Below are 17894 nucleotides of genomic sequence, written 5' to 3' on the forward strand. Positions count from 1 at the left end.
TTATCTCAGCTTTCACTCTCAGACGCTGAAACCATGCTGTACTCAACGGCTAATATCTACATAACTACTAACTCTACAAACTAACTCTTTTAGACAGAGAAAGCACACATTCTATTAGTACTTTTGTGAAGTTTGTGTTCACAAAGTCCAAGCAGAAAATAATCCTCGGCTCTTGTAAAATGAGCCAGAATCCTCAAAAAAAACCTCTGGCAGAACCTACCTACAGTAAAAAAAAAAAGGCTGGCAGTGAATGTGTTAACACTGAATTTGAAAAAGTTATGCATTTCTTTATTTGCAAAGCCTTTGGAAAAGCCCATAAATCGTAGATTTACTGCATTATTTCATATCAATGTGAAGAATTTGGCTGATAATGATAACCGATATTAACATTGCAACATCTGACCGATACCGATATGACCGATATGTTAAAAAATGACTAACATCGGCCGATACCGATATGATTGCCGATATATCGTGCATCCCTAGACACAACTTAGACCACGGACCCCCATTTGATAGCATTTTGTCCCAGGGTCCCCCCATCTGATAAGATGTTCGCTTTGGTTTAGGTCCTATGACTCCACCCTGATGGGTTACCTCCTTGAGCTGGGTTGTGAGTCATACACCAAAGCAAAGGTTAAAGCAATAATTTATTCAATTTATTAAGTAAAACTAAGGGGAAATAACTGGACACAAACTACATTAAAGAAAAGAACAGAACAAAAAGACCATCTGTGAGGAGGGAGAGTGACTGAATGGTCTGAAGGTTTCTTAAGGACCGTGTCCAAACTTTTTTGAATGGGGACCAGATTAGATCATGTGAAAATACCTGTGGGCCAGCTGTTTCTCACATCATAAGGGTTATTCAATAAATCACATACAATACAATTGTACTCTAAGGATGTTTTTCAGTGCCATAATATTAGTCCTTAAATCAATAGTTCAATAGGCTGTTTCACTTTATCCACCTATTGACTGCCCGACAATCGCTGGTATGAATTATGCAGCTTTAGTCTCATAAATGTCTCTCTTCACATTGATTGAACTCTATCATAACAGCGACGGTCTCTGGGCGAATGAGACAAACTGTTTCAGCGCTTTCAGTGACAAAGTATTCAACTTTCCAGCGCTTCTGAAAGCGGCGACCTTTCGCTATCAACTTTACACTTCTTTGCTGTGGCCATGTCTGACTGCCACCCAGTGGGAAGTGTCTGTTGCTAGGTAACCGTTTGTTTGCTCTTTACTGTCTGAAAACATTAGTTCCGCCTGCGTTGTTCGTACTTGGCGCTTGTCTACAAGGTGTATGATAGTGCTGTCACCGCTGGGTGAACGGAAAACCGCAAAGTGAACGTATATTTTGAGAGACAAGCCGCAAATGGCCTCCGGGCTAGACTTTAAACATGGCTGTTGTTAAGCCCAATGAGTGCACTGGACCCAGGTGCACTCAATCCTAACGACCTCGACACCAGACTCCTGCCAGACAGGGCCAGGAGAGGGGGAGGGTCATCACACTTTTAGATGTCTCATTACAGAGAAGGTGTATTAAACCCCTGACCAAAATAGTCATATATTCTGTCATTTTGTCAGTTATGGTTGGAATTCTAGTTAAACATAGATTATTATTACCCTTTTTGATTGGGAACCCCCGGAACCCCCCAAGGACCCCTGGGGGTCCCCGGACCCCACTTTGAGAACAGCTAGTGTTCAAACAGTCCCGGTATTTTAAACCACAGTAGCCTACGTGAGACTAGATTTCAGTGTGTGACAGTGTGTTTTCACCACAGGCAGACAAACGTGACTCCCGTGTCGACGGTGGAGTTTTGAAGTTTGTCTGAAAGATTTATAGAGCACATCGGAGAACAACAGTGCCTTCATGTACTCTTTGTTCCCCGAGTGTAACATCCTTTTTTCTACCCCGCTATTTTCTCGGCTCGCTTGCCAATCAAGTCCGGGCTCGCCTTCCTCTGTCTGCCTCTGTTCCCCTCCACCTTCTCGCGTCAGCTCCCCCTCTCTCCCGTACACAACACAGCTATGTCAATTCAGATGTGTGCATGTGTGCGTGTGTGTGTGTGTGTGTGTGTGTGCGTGTGTGTGTGCCTGTCTGTTGACCATCTGTTGGGGTGGGCCTCTTTAGTGTGTTCCTGTTAATTAAATTCAAACAAGGCTTAATTGACAACTCCTTATTCTACCTTTTAGACCCTGACAAAGCAGACAGCTGACTCAAGGCGATCAATTATGATCTAAGATCAAAAATTGAAAACAACACAATGAGAAATATGTTCCTTTGGTCGCCAGATCTTTGGAGAACAACCGATTTCCACAATTACTGATCTCACTAAGCCTGCAATGAACAATGCATTTCTCTTCAAACTTAATTGATTAAATCGTGGGTACAGTTTTCAGGGTTTTCCATAAGCGCCAGCTGTCAGCCGGATGGCCGGACATGAAAACATTTCCAGGCTTTCTTACTGTCACAATAATCACAATATTGCAATATTAATAGACCGTGGCCACACTGATCCGTCAGAAAATGCACCGAATTATAAACGGATAGATGTATGTCCGTTATCAGGTGGCGGTAAGCACCTTGAAGGTGTCAGCGACCTGCCTATATAAACCGAGAGAAGATGAAAGCTGCCGTCAGCTAGCTGTTAGCTCTGTGAGCTACGTTACTTATGTGGCAATAAAACGCCACTGAATGAGTAGTTTGATACAATGGTCAACCAGTTGTTCGAGCCATTCTCTTTCCATAAAGCCCCCCAGCTTTGATATCTGTTGGCTAGTTGTTGATATTTATAACATTATCGTGGCTTTAAAATTGTGTTTTTATCGATGCAGACAGACTGCCATGGGGGTGACTTCCGCTCCTCCAAGAAATCTTGGAACACCTCCTCGACTCCGATTGGCTAAACGGATGGTGACTATCCGTCCATCCGTCCATCCCGTACGCCCATCCAGAAAAGGTTCAGCCCTCGTGAACTTTCTGTCGATACGTACGCTTCATCAGTGCTCCGGACAGATGGACATTTGTTTTTGAAAATGAATGGAAGTGAACAGAGAAACTAACACAGGTGCAAGCAGGAAGTGAACAGAGAATAGAGATGCCAACTGTGATGGATGGCAAGCAACCGCCACAATCGCGTTTCTCTCACGTTTTTCCATTTTTCCCGCGGTGCATCCGGCCGAGGGCATCAGACGCCAATTTCAGGTCATGCAGTAACTCAGAGACGGTGTCGCTTTGTGAGACAGCCTCTAGTTTCCCGGCTGGGCGGTGTTTGGACCTTTGGGCCACCACGGTGCTTAAACACAGCCAACTCCACTCAGCCGGGACGCCAGGTGACTTTAAACGAATGCACATTCAAACGACAAGCAGACATTTTACTGAGCCGTGGAGCTGACAGGTGGTGGTTTGAAAATTTCGATAAAAAAATAAACTATAGGACGAATGAGCGTGACGTCACTTGCCACCCAGAAATGCGGAACCCCGCGGCAGTTAATAGTATGAGTTGTGCCAAACAAACGTTAATATCTCAAAAACTATACATCACATCGCTTATATTTTGACATTCTGAGTGTGAGCAAAATTAGCTCAAGAGTTTGATGTATAATATATGTATGTCGTGTTAAAGTTGTGTGAACTGTCGCAGTTTTAAAAATGTAAACAGAGTTAGTCGGCTAGAGTCAGACACTCACGCCTCGCGCCACTTGGGCTCCATATGGTTCCATTGCCGTTGCCACCCAGTGTTGCCACCCAGTGACGCGGTTTGTTTACCAAAATGCTGCTCGGCTGATCTCTGTATACATAATTTTTCATTTGCAACCCAATGACATTTCTTATACATCAAACCTTGCAGCGAGCTACTGCTCTCACTCACAATGTCAAAATATAAGCAATGTGAATGATGTATAGTTTGAGATATTAACGTTTGTTTGCTTTTCAGCTATATTTCACACTACTTTCTGCTGCTCTATGATGCGTTATCCACCCGGAAGTAAGTTATTTGTTATTGTGTGATGTCACGGGCGTCAGGGATGCAGAATTCGGCATAACACCGGTATTCATGCGCTAACCGAAAATCACTGCTAATAACCACGTTATTTAGCTGTCATTCTGCTTTGAGGGAAGAATAACAATTGATTATTATCTTATATCATTAATATTATCATTACTTGCGTCTTTAACGGCATTTAACACGGATTAAAGGGGATTTGAGCACATTCATTGCAAAAAACGTCTTCTATTAGCTATTATATAAATCAATGTAAAGTGCTATGACGTCCTCTCGTGGCTAAAAGGTTTTGAGTTCACCTAGCTGTTAATAACTGCCTCTTTTATTCAATAATGTTAGAGTACCCCTGGGCCACTCAAACTAAAAATCCTATGTTTGACTGTTTGCTAGACAAAACTGAACTAGAAAAACAGCGTTGTGTGATTTACAAATAGCCTACAGCGCATCTTCGCTTGGCTAAACCGCCGGGTAACGTTATGAGTGTAACGTTAACGTTACTCTTGGTTGTCCTCTGTGCTGCTAACCAGCGCTACCATTGCCATTGGGGAGAAACTAGAAACGTGTTTCTTTGAAACAATCCGAAGCTGAAACATGTTAATGACTACAACGATGAAAGAATAGACACGGCGATGCTTGCTAAGCAATGCGGCGCACCGCAGCGGCCCCAAACCCACCACAGCGAGTTGAGAAGTGTCGAGTTAAGCGTTACCCACTTCCTGCTTTGACTTACCTGTCGTTTCTGTGAGCTTCTGCCGATAGATAGATAGAAAAAGTAGACTTAAATATAGCTTGTTTTCATTCCCAATTGACTGGATAAAGGCTCCCGGGACATCCGTATGAAGCAGGAGTGGAGAGAGGCGGAAAGGCTGTGTTCACAACAATCACGGTTCACGAACAGTGACTGGAGGGTCTGGGATCTGGCTCCACCCCAGGCCACCTTGTCTGTTTCTTGTGGGGGGGAAATTCCTGTCCTGGGGCATCATCTCTCTGCCTGCCTCCATGTGATGCCAGCAGTCGTGAGAGGCGAGGTAGGAACATGGTGAAGTAAAGTGGAATGATTTTAAAAGAGGTTTTATTTACATTGGTACTTTGTGGCCTGGTTCTGGCTGATGATGGGCTCTCTTCATCCCTCGATTTGGCTCAGAGAAATTCAGTTCACACAGTCCATCAGCATGGATTTTGTCTGTAGTAGGCTAGTTTTCTGACTGACACAACTTCTTTCTCAGACTATTACATCATTCACATTGTTTCATGAGGCTCATTCATTCATTCTTTCATTCTGTAATGTATTCAAAACCAAATTAACAGTTAGAATTAATTAATTGATTGATTGATTGATTGATTGATTGATTGATTGATTGATTGATTGATTGATTGATTGATTGATTGATTGATTGGATGCTTTTATTTGAGTGCCATGCACCTTACAAGACACTATATAATATGTTATAGCCAGGATGGCCACATGACAAATCACAATATTCATTTACAGAATCAAGAAAAAAAAGCACTTCAACAAAACATTCACCTGATGGCAGTATTCATTTGAAGCTAATATCTTGGGCATCCTAAGAAAGTTAAAGAGGACATACAACATTTGATCATATGACTCTACTACTTCATTTGCATTTAACCTCAGACAAGACAGGACACTGCTTTCAAGTCTGAAATTTACCTAGATTTGCTAGAAAGATGAACAACATTTCAGCTTTTCTCCAAGTAGGGCGCTGCTAGCTAGATGATGTCACTAGGTTGACTGTACAGTACAGTAGTAAGGATTTTGAACAAGTCAGAAACACAACAGCATACTATGCTGTGACCCTGTTAGAATTCAAAATCCTTACTACCAACACTTTACTATAGCCTGTACTCCACTACTGTACTATACTGTACTGGACTGTACTGTACTGTGCTGTACTGTCAACCTACTGACATGATCTAGCAGTGCCCTAGTTGGCGAAAAGGTGAAATGTTAATATTTCTAGCAAATCTACATTTGAGACTTGAAAGCAGTGTCCTGTCTTGTCTGAAGTGAAATGCAAATGAACTAGATATCAAATGTTTTCATGTCCTAGCTGTCAAGGATCCTTCCAGGGTGTTCCAAGATAGAACACAGAGTTTATAGGCTAAATGTACTCACACATTAGCCAGTAAAAGGGAACAGTTACTAGGCCTACTGTAATGTCAGATGTTTGTGATGTGTTCCGGGAAATCTCCACAAAACCCATGGATAGGGTGGACAATGGAGTACAAAATTGGTAAAAAATCACTGTGATATTCCTTGGTAGGCTACTTATAGTGAGCATGCCATAGATCCATATAGTTGAGTGTAGTCACATTATCGTACTTTACTTTCGTATTTTGAATCTCATATATGGCAATCCTATATTATGTTCCTATAGATGTATATATAAATAATAAATGTTGACATTTTGCTGCAGTCAGGGTTCCCACGGGTCCCTGAAATCCTTGAAAGTTTGTGAATCTGAAAAAGGCCTTAATTTTTTTTGAAAATAGACATGGGTCCTTGAAAGTGCATGAATTTAACGTAGCATATGTCTCCATGTTTGTTTGTTTTCTGTGCTGAGAAGGTAAGAGACCACATAGCCTGCCATCACTAACACAGCACAGTTGAGAAGTGTTGTTTACACATTCAAGCCTATCTCTTTTTAATTGTCTGCGAGCTTCTGCTAGTTCTTATCATATCTTATATATCAAAATTCCTATTGTTGTAACAGTAATGAACCTTGATCCGTGTCTCAAACTAGGCCGTGTTGGATCCTTGAATTTGTGGAAAAGGTCATTGAAAGTCTTTGAAATGTCCTTCAATTTGATGTTGAGGAAGGTGTGGGAACCCTGTGCAGTGTCCCTCTAAAATCTATTTCAGGAATACCATAATTCATTTCCATACCTGGACACAACCAACTGTTCTCAGGTGGGCCTCCCATAAATCTCTTTGACAAGTTTGAAAACATCTAGGCTTTGAAAATGGGCCTTAAAATATGTCAAGCTTTCTGCATATTAATTCATTTTTTGGTTTAATTGTTTATTGGTTTAAAGGCAATTAGCACAGTCAAGACCATTGCACACATATTCAAACATTTACAGTATACACACTGTCCATGAATGACAAAGATGGGAGAAAAGAAGAAAGAGAAAATGGTGGTGGGTGTGACTTATAGCAGGGCGCCACCTGAAGCCTCAAGTTATGTGTTGTTTCTTTCATAGTAGTATGGAGTAGCCACAAGCACTCTATCCATGATTGGAATGTAAATTGGGACAGTGTGTTTTAATCAGTTTACAGTGATGCCTTTCATGGCTGCTAGGAGAATCTAGAGAAGATATGTATGGGTTCTGCATGTCGTTAACCCCCAGGAAAACAACCAATGGTTCTTGTAGGATTTGATTTTCAAAAATAGATTTGAGAGCTAGACTATATAAAGCTCGTCCAGACCCAGTATCACTTAAGTTTGTTGCATGACCAAAAAGTATGGACAAAGTTGGAAATCTGCTTCCCTACAATTCCTCCAGCAGATGGAAGTTGTAAAATAGTTCCGTATTATCTATATAAAGCTACTATCATTCAGTCTGACCTCTTCATGAAAGCCTATACTGGCACAGTATTGGTGTGTGTGTGTGTGTGTGTGTGTGTGTGTGTGTGTGTGTGTGTGTGTGTGTGTGTGTGTGTGTGTGTGTGTGTGTGTGTGTGTGTGTGTGTGTGTGTGCGCGCGCGTGTGTGTGCGTGCGTGCGTGCATGTGTGTGCTGTAGTAATACAGATTAACCACTAGGTGCCACCGTGCCACTGGTTCCCCTCTGGCTCTGGACTGTCTGGTGCACTTCCAGGCAGACTTCCTAGAAACATTACCATAATAATAACAACCTTGAAATGAAATAAGACTGAAAAAGGCCAGCATCCACCGATTACCTGTCATAATTCGCTCATATGTAGCTATAGTTGTCATGTGTGATTTAAAAAATCACTCCACAGTGAACAACTTTTACTCTTTAAAAAAATGTATTAATTAACAATTTATTAACAATTTATTATTCACTATAGGCCTACATTTAAACTACACTTATACTCTGTCCATGAAGGTGTACATAATGGTTAAATATGAAAAGCTCATCATATCTCATGGCAAAAACATTGTGCCCCTCTATTAGGCACATGGTGGTATGAAAGCTGTCACCTTGGCAGACATGAGCTGCAGAGCTGTGTGCGCACAGCCTTGTGTCTGGATACTCATGAGCGCGGGTAGTTTGGAGAGATCTACGCCAAGACACTTCAGCCTCTGAACTCAATCTTCATTTCACAGACAATCTCAGGTACACATCATCTGTTTTGACAATAGTTTGACGGTTGTTGTCGTCGATATTCTGGAACACTACAGTATATTGGTCAGGATATCACTCCTGTGAAGTGCAACAAGCTGTTAGGGGGTTATTAAGAAGATTAAGTCAGGCAGTAGCCTACTAAGAACCACAAGATGGTGGCAGAATAACAACCACAATTACTGGACGTCTTATTTAGATCCCCTTTGTGGTCAAACAAAGGGTTAATTACTGATAGACTGGTACATTTTGCATTGAACTGAATAGAAGGAGAGAGGGGGAAACTGATGACTGTCTGTGATGCAACATCTTTTTTCCTCCCTCCTGTGCCATGATGTGTAGCTACACATCATGGCACTGGAAAAACCTTATTCAAGATACAGTGTTTCACCGGTTTTAACGCACAATCCTCTCTCTCATTCTCTTGGATTATTTCTCTTTATTTCTACACACACTGATCATCATCCTGTTTTCACCAGCAGCTTCAAGTAAGGCAGCATTCAGTCTCCTCGCTCAGAGGTTTTCAAAGTTGGGAGGCGGGGCCTCCCCAGGGGGCGCTCCAGTCCAAACGGTTTCAGGGGGCTCAGTGAATTGAAGTGAAAAATATTCCATTAGTTATCAAAAGGAGATCACATAGAATAGCCTAAATGTGTGTGACTCCCCGAGTCAGAAACAAAGAAATGCCTTCAGACAAACCTTTTTTTAATGGATTTGATGTAGTCTAAAGACAAACAGCAATGTCAGGCTATCTTGGCTCATTATTATTGAGGTGTATATATGGTTCAAATAAAAGTAAAAGTAAATAAATGTAAACGACTTTGGCCGAGGGGAGGCCCGCAGTGTCAGACTTTGACCCACAGGCAGTAGCGGAGCGTACACCGGGGCAGAGGGTGCGCCCGCCCCGGGCCCTCGCAATTCAATCAATAGACAATAACATTGGTGTGTTTAAAATGAGATATTCCACTAAATATGGCTAAAACAGATTCAAACATGCAAAAAAGGCAAAATTTTCTTCGCCGCCGGCCTTATTTAGATTTGGGGGGGGGCCCTAAGAGCTTCGCCCCCCGTGGGCTGATAGGGTCACTCCGCCCCTGCCCACAGGGGTCCTTGAGGGGGTTCCAGGGGGGTCACCAGCGAATAACAACAACACTGAATCATTTTTTTCCCACTATAATTCCATCCATAAGTAACAATGACATCATGTATATGGGTTTTATACACTTTCTGACATCTGAAAGCAAATCAGATGCGGGACCCTGGGACAAAATCTGATCAAACGGGGGTCCATGGTCAGCGTCAGGGTCCTTGATGTGAAAAGGTGTGCAAAACGCTGTCCTATAGCTGACCCTCTCCAGTGCTCCTCAGTGTTTAAAATGGCTCCTAATCGTGCTCACACCTGCCGTGCCAAGCGCTATAAATACCTCTGCAGTATGTGTCTGGCGTCATAATAGGATTGACTGTGAAGGAGCCTGTGGCATAGTGAGCCTGGCTGCCAGGTTGCCCTCGGAGCCAGGTTGAACTCAGGTTATACCTGCTTATCTAAGACGTCCAGCGGGGGCAGCAGTAATGTCGTGAAAGGGGCTTGTTTTCTTTTCAAGGTGGACGAATGCTTTCTATTGTGTCTTGGATGAGGATAACTTGAAGGGACACCTCAGTGGCTGTTTTTGCTTGGTGGGATATCATGCAGCCATCATCGTAACAGGATGTCCTCTCCAGGGAGAAGCTGTCGGTGAATTGTCAAAATTGCACTGCTGGTAAACATTGATTTCATAGAGTTAGCTGTAATGTAACCCAATTCAGTGGTGGGGATAATTTGGAAGTTTTGTGTTTGACTGTGATATATCTGGACATGGGGGAGGGGCGGGGGTTGTCAATGTAGGGTAATATGAATAATTAATAATAATGAATCATTAAAAGTAAATGTCGTTAAAGGAGAACTTAACCGAAAATTAATGCTGATTCATTTTGCACATGCATGATCTCACACATATCCAAAAGCTGCAAACAGTTGAGCCGTTCATTTAGTTGGACAGTTATTGAGTTGATTAGTTTACCAGTGATCAGTCATTTGTGCACGAATAACATCACTGGTCGTGGTCCACAACCTAACTCAACTCAACTCTCAATAACTATCAAACTACGGTAAACGAATGTCTGCAAAACTGTTTACCGTTTTCAGATATGTGTGAGATCATGTGCAAAAATAAATCAGCATTGTTTTTCGGTGAAGTTCTCCTTTAACGTTTGTTATGCGTATTTGTCAAAAGCATAACTCACAAACAAACAAACAAACAAACAAACAGCACATTTCTAGTGCTGACACTGTGTAAACTGTAGTCCTGTTATAGGTTTGGTGTTGTGCCACAAAATAACATTTTGTGGAATAGGCGAGTGCTTGTTCAAAAGTGTCAAATTTGCATGAAAAATATTGCATATTGAGGAATACAGCAACTCATAAGAATAGACTACCACTGCAAACAGGCTATTCCTTTTTAATTCCTGTCCTCTGCTCAGTTTGAAACAATAAAGACATTATGCAAAAGAAAGGAATATATTATAGTGGTAGTCTGGGAGTTGCTGTCTTCCTCACTATGGTGAGATTTTCCATACTATATATTATATCAGTGGTTCTCAAATGGGGGTCCGGGAAGCCCCAGGGGTCCTTGAGGAGGTTCCAGGGGGTCCCCAGCCAAAAGGGGGGTAATTTATTTTCACTATAATTCCATTCATAAGTAACACAATGACTATTGTGGTCATGGGTTTTATACACTTTCTGCAATAAAAGACAAATTCCTCATAACGTGCATATTACTGTGGCAATAAAAGTGATTCTGATTCTGATTGATAAAACATCTAAAAGCATCAATCTTATTATCGTATGGGGGACCGTGGGACAACAAAATCCTATCAAATGGGGGTCTGTGATCTAATCTTTGTCAGTTTAGGGGTCCTTCATGTGAAAAAAATGGAGAACCACTGTATTATATAGTATGAATAAGTATAGTAGTATGAATTTTTATTTGATCTTATTTAACCTTTATTTAACCATGTTGTTTATATAGTATATAAACTGCATTCATTCATTCATTCATTCATTCATTCATCACCTCCCCCCAGTCTAACTATGACTCCATGTTTTGTGGTTCTGTTAGAGAATAGAGAAATGCAGGTTACTCATGATAGCTCAGTCACTGTTGGTGTTGGACAAAGCAGTTGCTAGAAACACTGGGGCAGTATCCCAGGTCTCTGCCTCTACATAATCCTCCCGCTGGTATAAACCGCACAGAGAATAACAGTGATTCAACAAGGCAGGAGGTTATTTGCTCATCCAGTTCCAGGAATTCCTTGGTAAACGGGTGACAAAATAATGTGATGCTAGGGCAAAGTTATTCAGCAGTTTTCTCATTAGAAGCTACATGCATTTATGATTTTGTTTTTTTGTGTGTTTTAAGTGTTTTGTTTTTCAGTGAACCCACTGTGCTTGCGGGGGCCGTTCACATCAAGGTCCAGAAAATGGATTGTTCCACGTGGAATAATGTTGCTGCAGCTAGTTTGGCGCCTCCTCTCTCCATTAAAGATTAATATTACTGTCCCAAAGTTTCTCTCGCAATAGCTGGAAGTGAATCAGGAGAAGTTATACGATGTTTCTGGGCGAGTTTGTTTGGAATATGCAGATTACGCCTTTAGCTTCAGATAGATGCGTCCAAGACGTTTTGGGGGCATGTCAGTCTGGCACGGACTGCGAGTTAATATTACACTGTAAAAACTCGCTTTCCTCCCAGGCAAACAAGAGTCAGCGTGATGCGTTTCAACCAGAATAGTTGTCTAATGCGTTTCTCTTATCTCTTTACACAGAATCTCTGTTGGATTTTACTTTTGGAACGGATGTCTCCCAATTACTAATATGATGCCTGGAGGAAACGCAGTATAACACCCTTCGCTGTCACAGCCTGCCAATGCTGAAGACTATCACCATGACATAAATTATCATGTGCCACCACATCTCTTCCAGTTGGAACCGTGGAAGTCAACATTCTCACCGAGCTGGCATCGACAATTCCCATCCCCCCAGAAACCCAGCTCTGTGTCTCTCTCTCACTTTGAATTAAAGCACGTCACCACTTTGGAATAAACTTGAGCGCCTCACGGTGGAGACCCCACGCAGCGCGCACCGCCGTGCGCGGCTTGGTGTTTCCGGTGTAACGTGCGTGTGAGTGCAGCGCAGCCTTGGAGCCGCCGTGGAGCCACAGTCCGTACGGGCGCGCGGCCTTCGGGTCGGAGTCGCTGCAGACCAGCAACTACTCCCTGGTGCTGCTCATCCAGCTGAGCCTGCTGACCTTTGACCTGTTCGTCAACTCCTTCAGCGAGCTGCTGCGCGCCCAGCCCGCCGTGCAGCTGGTGCTCTTCATGTAAGTGCCGCACAGTGCTTCCCAAACTGGCGTACGCGTACCCCTAGGGGTACATGGAGGTACTACAGGGGGTACTTTGAGAGACAGGGGGAAATGGAAAAATGTACGAATAAATCATGTAAATAAATGAAACATTAAAATAAATCTGCTCAGCACAGCAGGCACTAATTGCAGCTCTTTCACTCCATTTCTTATTTTGTAATGTTATATTTTTCAAAAGGTGGGTTATTCATTCATTGCATTGCTATAGTTTTCTCTTGCAGTTTTCTAAGCAAAAGGTTGTAGTCTGGTAATTCTTGGATTCAGAAATCAGGGAAAGGGGGTACTGCAGCCTAAACAGTTATGGAACCACTAGAGTACAGTATTGCCAAAGCACATTGTACAAGTACTGGTAAAATAAGTATAATACAATACTATCACATTGTGCCTCTCCTCTCCTCTCCTCTCCTCTCCTCTCCTCTCCTCTCCTCTCCTCTCCTCTCCTCTCCTCTCCTCTCCTCTCCTCTCCTCTCCTCTCCTCTCCTCTCTTCTCTCTCTCTGTCATTCCCTGTTTCCTCTGACAGTATCCAGGACATTTGCATCCTGTTCAACCTGATCATCATCCTGTTGATGCTGTTTAACACCTACGTGTTCCAGGTGGGCCTGGTGGCCATATTGCTGGAGCGATTCAGAGCTCTGCTAATGTTCTCCGCACTATACTTGACCCTAAGCATCATCCTCCACACCTGGATTACGGTATGTGCAGAGATGGGCTAACATACATTACTGTCAAATGTGTCTTGTTAAGAAATATTTCCATGTAAATAAATGTGTGTTAAGTCACTATCTATCTATCTGATAGTGAGTTAACACAATGGTGATTGAGCGTATGGTCCATTGATGGAAGCCTTTGTATTTTCAGTATTGCAGCATTTCTTGGTGTCTGTGGTGACACAGGGTGGGCGGAGCTAACACAATAGTCTCACTCTGTAGGTTACTGTAGGTTCACAGGGTGGGCGGAGCTAACACAATACACTCACTCTGTAGGTTACTGTAGGTTCACAGGGTGGGCGGAGCTAACACAATAGACTCACTCTGTAGGTTACTGTAGGTTCACAGGGTGGGTGGAGCTAACACAATAGACTCACTCTGTAGGTTACTGTAGGTTCACAGGGTGGGCGGAGCTAACACAATAGACTCACTCTGTAGGTTACTGTAGGTTCACAGGGTGGGCGGAGCTAACACAATAGACTCACTCTGTAGGTTACTGTAGGTTCACAGGGTGGGCGGAGCTAACACAATAGACTCACTCTGTAGGTTACTGTAGGTTCACAGGGTGGGCGGAGCTAACACAATACACACTCTGTAGGTTACTGTAGGTTCACAGGGTGGGCGGAGCTAACACAATAGTCTCACTCTGTAGGTTACTGTAGGTTCACAGGGTGGGCGGAGCTAACACAATACACTCACTCTGTAGGTTACTGTAGGTTCACAGGGTGGGCGGAGCTAACACAATACACTCACTCTGTAGGTTACTGTAGGTTCACAGGGTGGGCGGAGCTAACACAATAGTCTCACTCTGTAGGTTACTGTAGGTTCACAGGGTGGGCGGAGCTAACACAATAGTCTCACTCTGTAGGTTACTGTAGGTTCACAGGGTGGGCGGAGCTAACACAATAGTCTCACTCTGTAGGTTACTGTAGGTTCACAGGGTGGGCGGAGCTAACACAATACACTCACTCTGTAGGTTACTGTAGGTTCACAGGGTGGGCGGAGCTAACACAATAGTCTCACTCTGTAGGTTACTGTAGGTTCACAGGGTGGGCGGAGCTAACACAATACACTCACTCTGTAGGTTACTGTAGGTTCACAGGGTGGGCGGAGCTAACACAATAGTCTCACTCTGTAGGTTACTGTAGGTTCACAGGGTGGGCGGAGCTAACACAATAGACTCACTCTGTAGGTTACTGTAGGTTCACAGGGTGGGTGGAGCTAACACAATAGACTCACTCTGTAGGTTACTGTAGGTTCACAGGGTGGGCGGAGCTAACACAATAGTCTCACTCTGTAGGTTACTGTAGGTTCACAGGGTGGGCGGAGCTAACACAATAGTCTCACTCTGTAGGTTACTGTAGTGAAGTAGGATAACAAGCTACTTTTTTCCAGTCTCTGCTAGCATTACGGGTGGTTACTCTGGCCAAACAAACTGACTAATCTCACATGCAAGTTTGTATCTCACCTGCAATTACCACTCATCGCCATAGGTGTCACCCAAGAGAACAAAACTGTAATCTTATCGATTATAACTTTAAATAAAAAATACAATTTTATTTTCAAAACACTCAAAAGACAGCCAAGATATGACAGTGGGATAATTACACAAACTGCCAGATGTCCAATTTCCTATTCCTGGCTAGGATAGAAAAAGTGTCTGAAGGCCCTCAAACACAACATCTCTTAACATCTTTTTCTGCAGTCTGATTCCAGCAATTAAATCAGAGGCTATAGCCATGATCAATTATTTATTTACTTACACTAGAATACCATCATCAGTCCACTATCACAGCGTTGAGCTGTTCAGTATGTTCAAGATTCATGTATAGTGAGAGAGTTAATTGGTTTACATTTATTAATACAGTAAATTACACAATCTAGTATTCATATAAATTGATGATTGATTGTATGAAAAGCAAAGTGGCCTTTAATGTTGTCTTTATCGTCTTTACAGAATCTCCGCTGGTTAAACACTAACAGATTTATTTGGACAGATGGACTTGAAGTGCTGTTTGCCTTCCAAAGAATTGGTAAGATTTCGTGTTAAAACCCATTTCTTCTTAATGACAACAAAAACATTTATTTTCAATCTATTTTCACCTTATTTAAGCACAATACCTGTTCGGTTTATATTGTCTTTCTTGAGCTTTGCTAGAGACAATCTTGTGCAGATCTGATTACAAAATACTCTGATGTCAATGTTTCAGAAAAAGCACAGTTGTTGTAATCTATGTATCATTATATTCTCGTTTACGCGTGACTTATTTATTCTGTTCACATCTTCCCTCACTTGGATCAAATGAGAGAAGTAATCAAGAAGAGATTTTAGAGACCAACAATATTGAAGATTCGTTTTTGACGGCAGATAAATGTCATGTTCTCAGTGTAGGAGATGCAAAACTGAGAGATGAGAGAGAGAAATAACTTTGATCAGCAAACAACAGAGCTTTTTTCCATTTGGACCATTTTATTTGTCCTTAGTTGCATTTCCGAACTAAGAGAGAAAGTCTGCTGTGGCCTCATTTTAGTTTTTCCCATGGGCAAATATGTTTAGAAGAAGTGGGCTGCGAATCATCTTGAATTCTGCTTAAGTATACAGGCTACACAGATTATAGGCTACATAATTCTTATTAAATATAAGGACAGCTGTATCAAGTTCCATCCATCTTGATTTTCCCTTCACTCGTTCATAATGTTATTGCAATTCAGCATTTCACCAACAGGCTCCATGCAATGATCTCAGATAAGCTCATTAGTGGATAAAAGGATTTTGTCTGGTTGCTGCTGTTGTTCTCTGCAGTTGACTTATTAGGTCTTATTATCCAAAGGAAAGTAGCCATGTTCTTATGTTTTGTTTGTTTTGTCTCTGTATTCCCTCTGTAGCAAATTCAGACACACCCAGACTGTTGCTCAGTGTTTATAATGTTGTGAGAGATGATTCGGTGTTGCATCACAATCGGCAGTCAACACCTCATTCATTTTGAAACTCCACTACATTATGCCACTGGTTGGTTGTATTTATTTTTATTTTGCACATAATTGCAAATGCTGGTAAAGGTTGCCCATCTTTCCCTGTTTTTGCTTGTTTTCTTCATTATCTTAACAAGTCCAACTACATGACCTTTCATTCAACCTAGCGACCTCGTTCAAGACCATAACAAGTAATGGAGCTATTCACTGTGAAATAGGGCTGTCAAAATTGCCCCAAAATCATATTCGAATATTCCCTATAAGCAAAACATATTCATTCGAATATATTCAAATACTTAAAAAAAAAAAAAAAAATTTAATATTAATTTTCATATTTGAATAGTCTGTTAATCTTTATATTCGAATGTGAGCGTGTGTGTGAATGTGTCTGTGAGCTCTGAAGGAGTGCGTGTCCATCCGCATGTCCTCGAGGGCCCACCGCCCGGGTGGGGTCGTAAAAAGGGCCTTTCTGTGTGGAGTTTGTATGTTCTCCCCATGCCCCCTGGGGGTTTCCTTCATATAGGAACCCCTCACCAAAACATGCAATATCCTGGTCGCTGAAGTGGTGCCTCCTCTGGTCGTTCGGGGCGCCTGTTCGGAGGGAGGGGAACTCGTTGGAATAGCATGATCCTCCCACGTGCTATGTCCTGAAGCTTCCTCTATCAGGTGAAAAGAAGTGGCTGGCTACTGCCCATGTCTCGGAGGAAGCATGGAGCTAGTTTCGGCTCTCCCCAGATCGGCAGAGGGTGGAGCAGCAACCAGGATAAATTAAAATACTAATGGGGGATAAAAATGGGATAAAAAATCTGACCAAGTAATCGTGAAGTCATTCAACAACCCTAGCAACTCCCTGCAGTTATGGTCATTTTTTGCTGCGGGGCAGTACAAATATTACTTTATACACCTTTAAAATGAGAGAAATAACGCTAAGTGAAGACAAGTGTATTTTTCTTTCGTTTTTTTTTTGTGTTTGTATCAAAACCTCTTGAAATATTTTCCCTCTTCACAGCTTCTGTGTTGTACTACTACTTCTACAAGCGGACCTCGGAGTACCTGGGCGACCCTCGCCTCTACCAGGATTCACCGTGGCTCAGAGAGGTCTTCGCCCGGACCAGGAGTCAGAGTGTTCACCACTGAAGCACTCACTATCTGCTGTACAGTACAGGTCAGAACTAGCGAGGCACAGAGGATGGCTTGATGGATCGTTGAAGACAGTGCCAAGACCGGGCAAGTAGGACAGGTGAAGACGCCTGCTACTGTGAAGGTCTGTAAAGGACATGATGATTTATGCTTTCGACATGCCCTCTTTGCTTTTTCTTTGTAAATACTGTACATTCAAGAAGTTATTGAGATTCTTTCCTACAAGTTAAAGACTCCAAGTTGTGTCCAGTGTGTTTGCCTTGTCTGCACTGACCAGGT

The 17894-nt window shown here is 42.4% G+C and overlaps 2 protein-coding genes across 2 annotated transcripts in view; one reads left to right on the forward strand and one right to left on the reverse strand.

Annotated features, from left to right (window-relative positions):
• The window catches only part of LOC310791289 (CD151 antigen-like), a 60806-nt gene extending 55897 nt beyond the window's left edge, over nucleotides 1–4909 (reverse strand). Inside the window, exon 1 of the mRNA XM_083652976.1 lies at nucleotides 4741–4909. The gene's annotated coding sequence lies outside the window, so the exon portion shown is untranslated. The remainder of the gene's footprint in view (nucleotides 1–4740) is intronic.
• Nucleotides 4910–9629: 4720 nt separating this feature from the next.
• LOC310791429 (transmembrane protein 138-like) lies at nucleotides 9630–17612 on the forward strand (the record flags this gene model as incomplete). Its single annotated transcript, XM_083653127.1, has 5 exons — nucleotides 9630–9661; nucleotides 12564–12752; nucleotides 13316–13487; nucleotides 15460–15535; nucleotides 17485–17612. 5 exons carry the CDS (start codon nucleotides 9630–9632, stop codon nucleotides 17610–17612), a joined length of 597 nt encoding a protein of 198 aa, XP_083509253.1.
• Nucleotides 17613–17894: the final 282 nt, after the last annotated feature.

This window comes from Poromitra crassiceps, assembly GCF_964638095.1.
Source record: "Poromitra crassiceps genome assembly, chromosome: 16".
NCBI classification, from domain to species: domain Eukaryota; kingdom Metazoa; phylum Chordata; class Actinopteri; order Beryciformes; family Melamphaidae; genus Poromitra; species Poromitra crassiceps.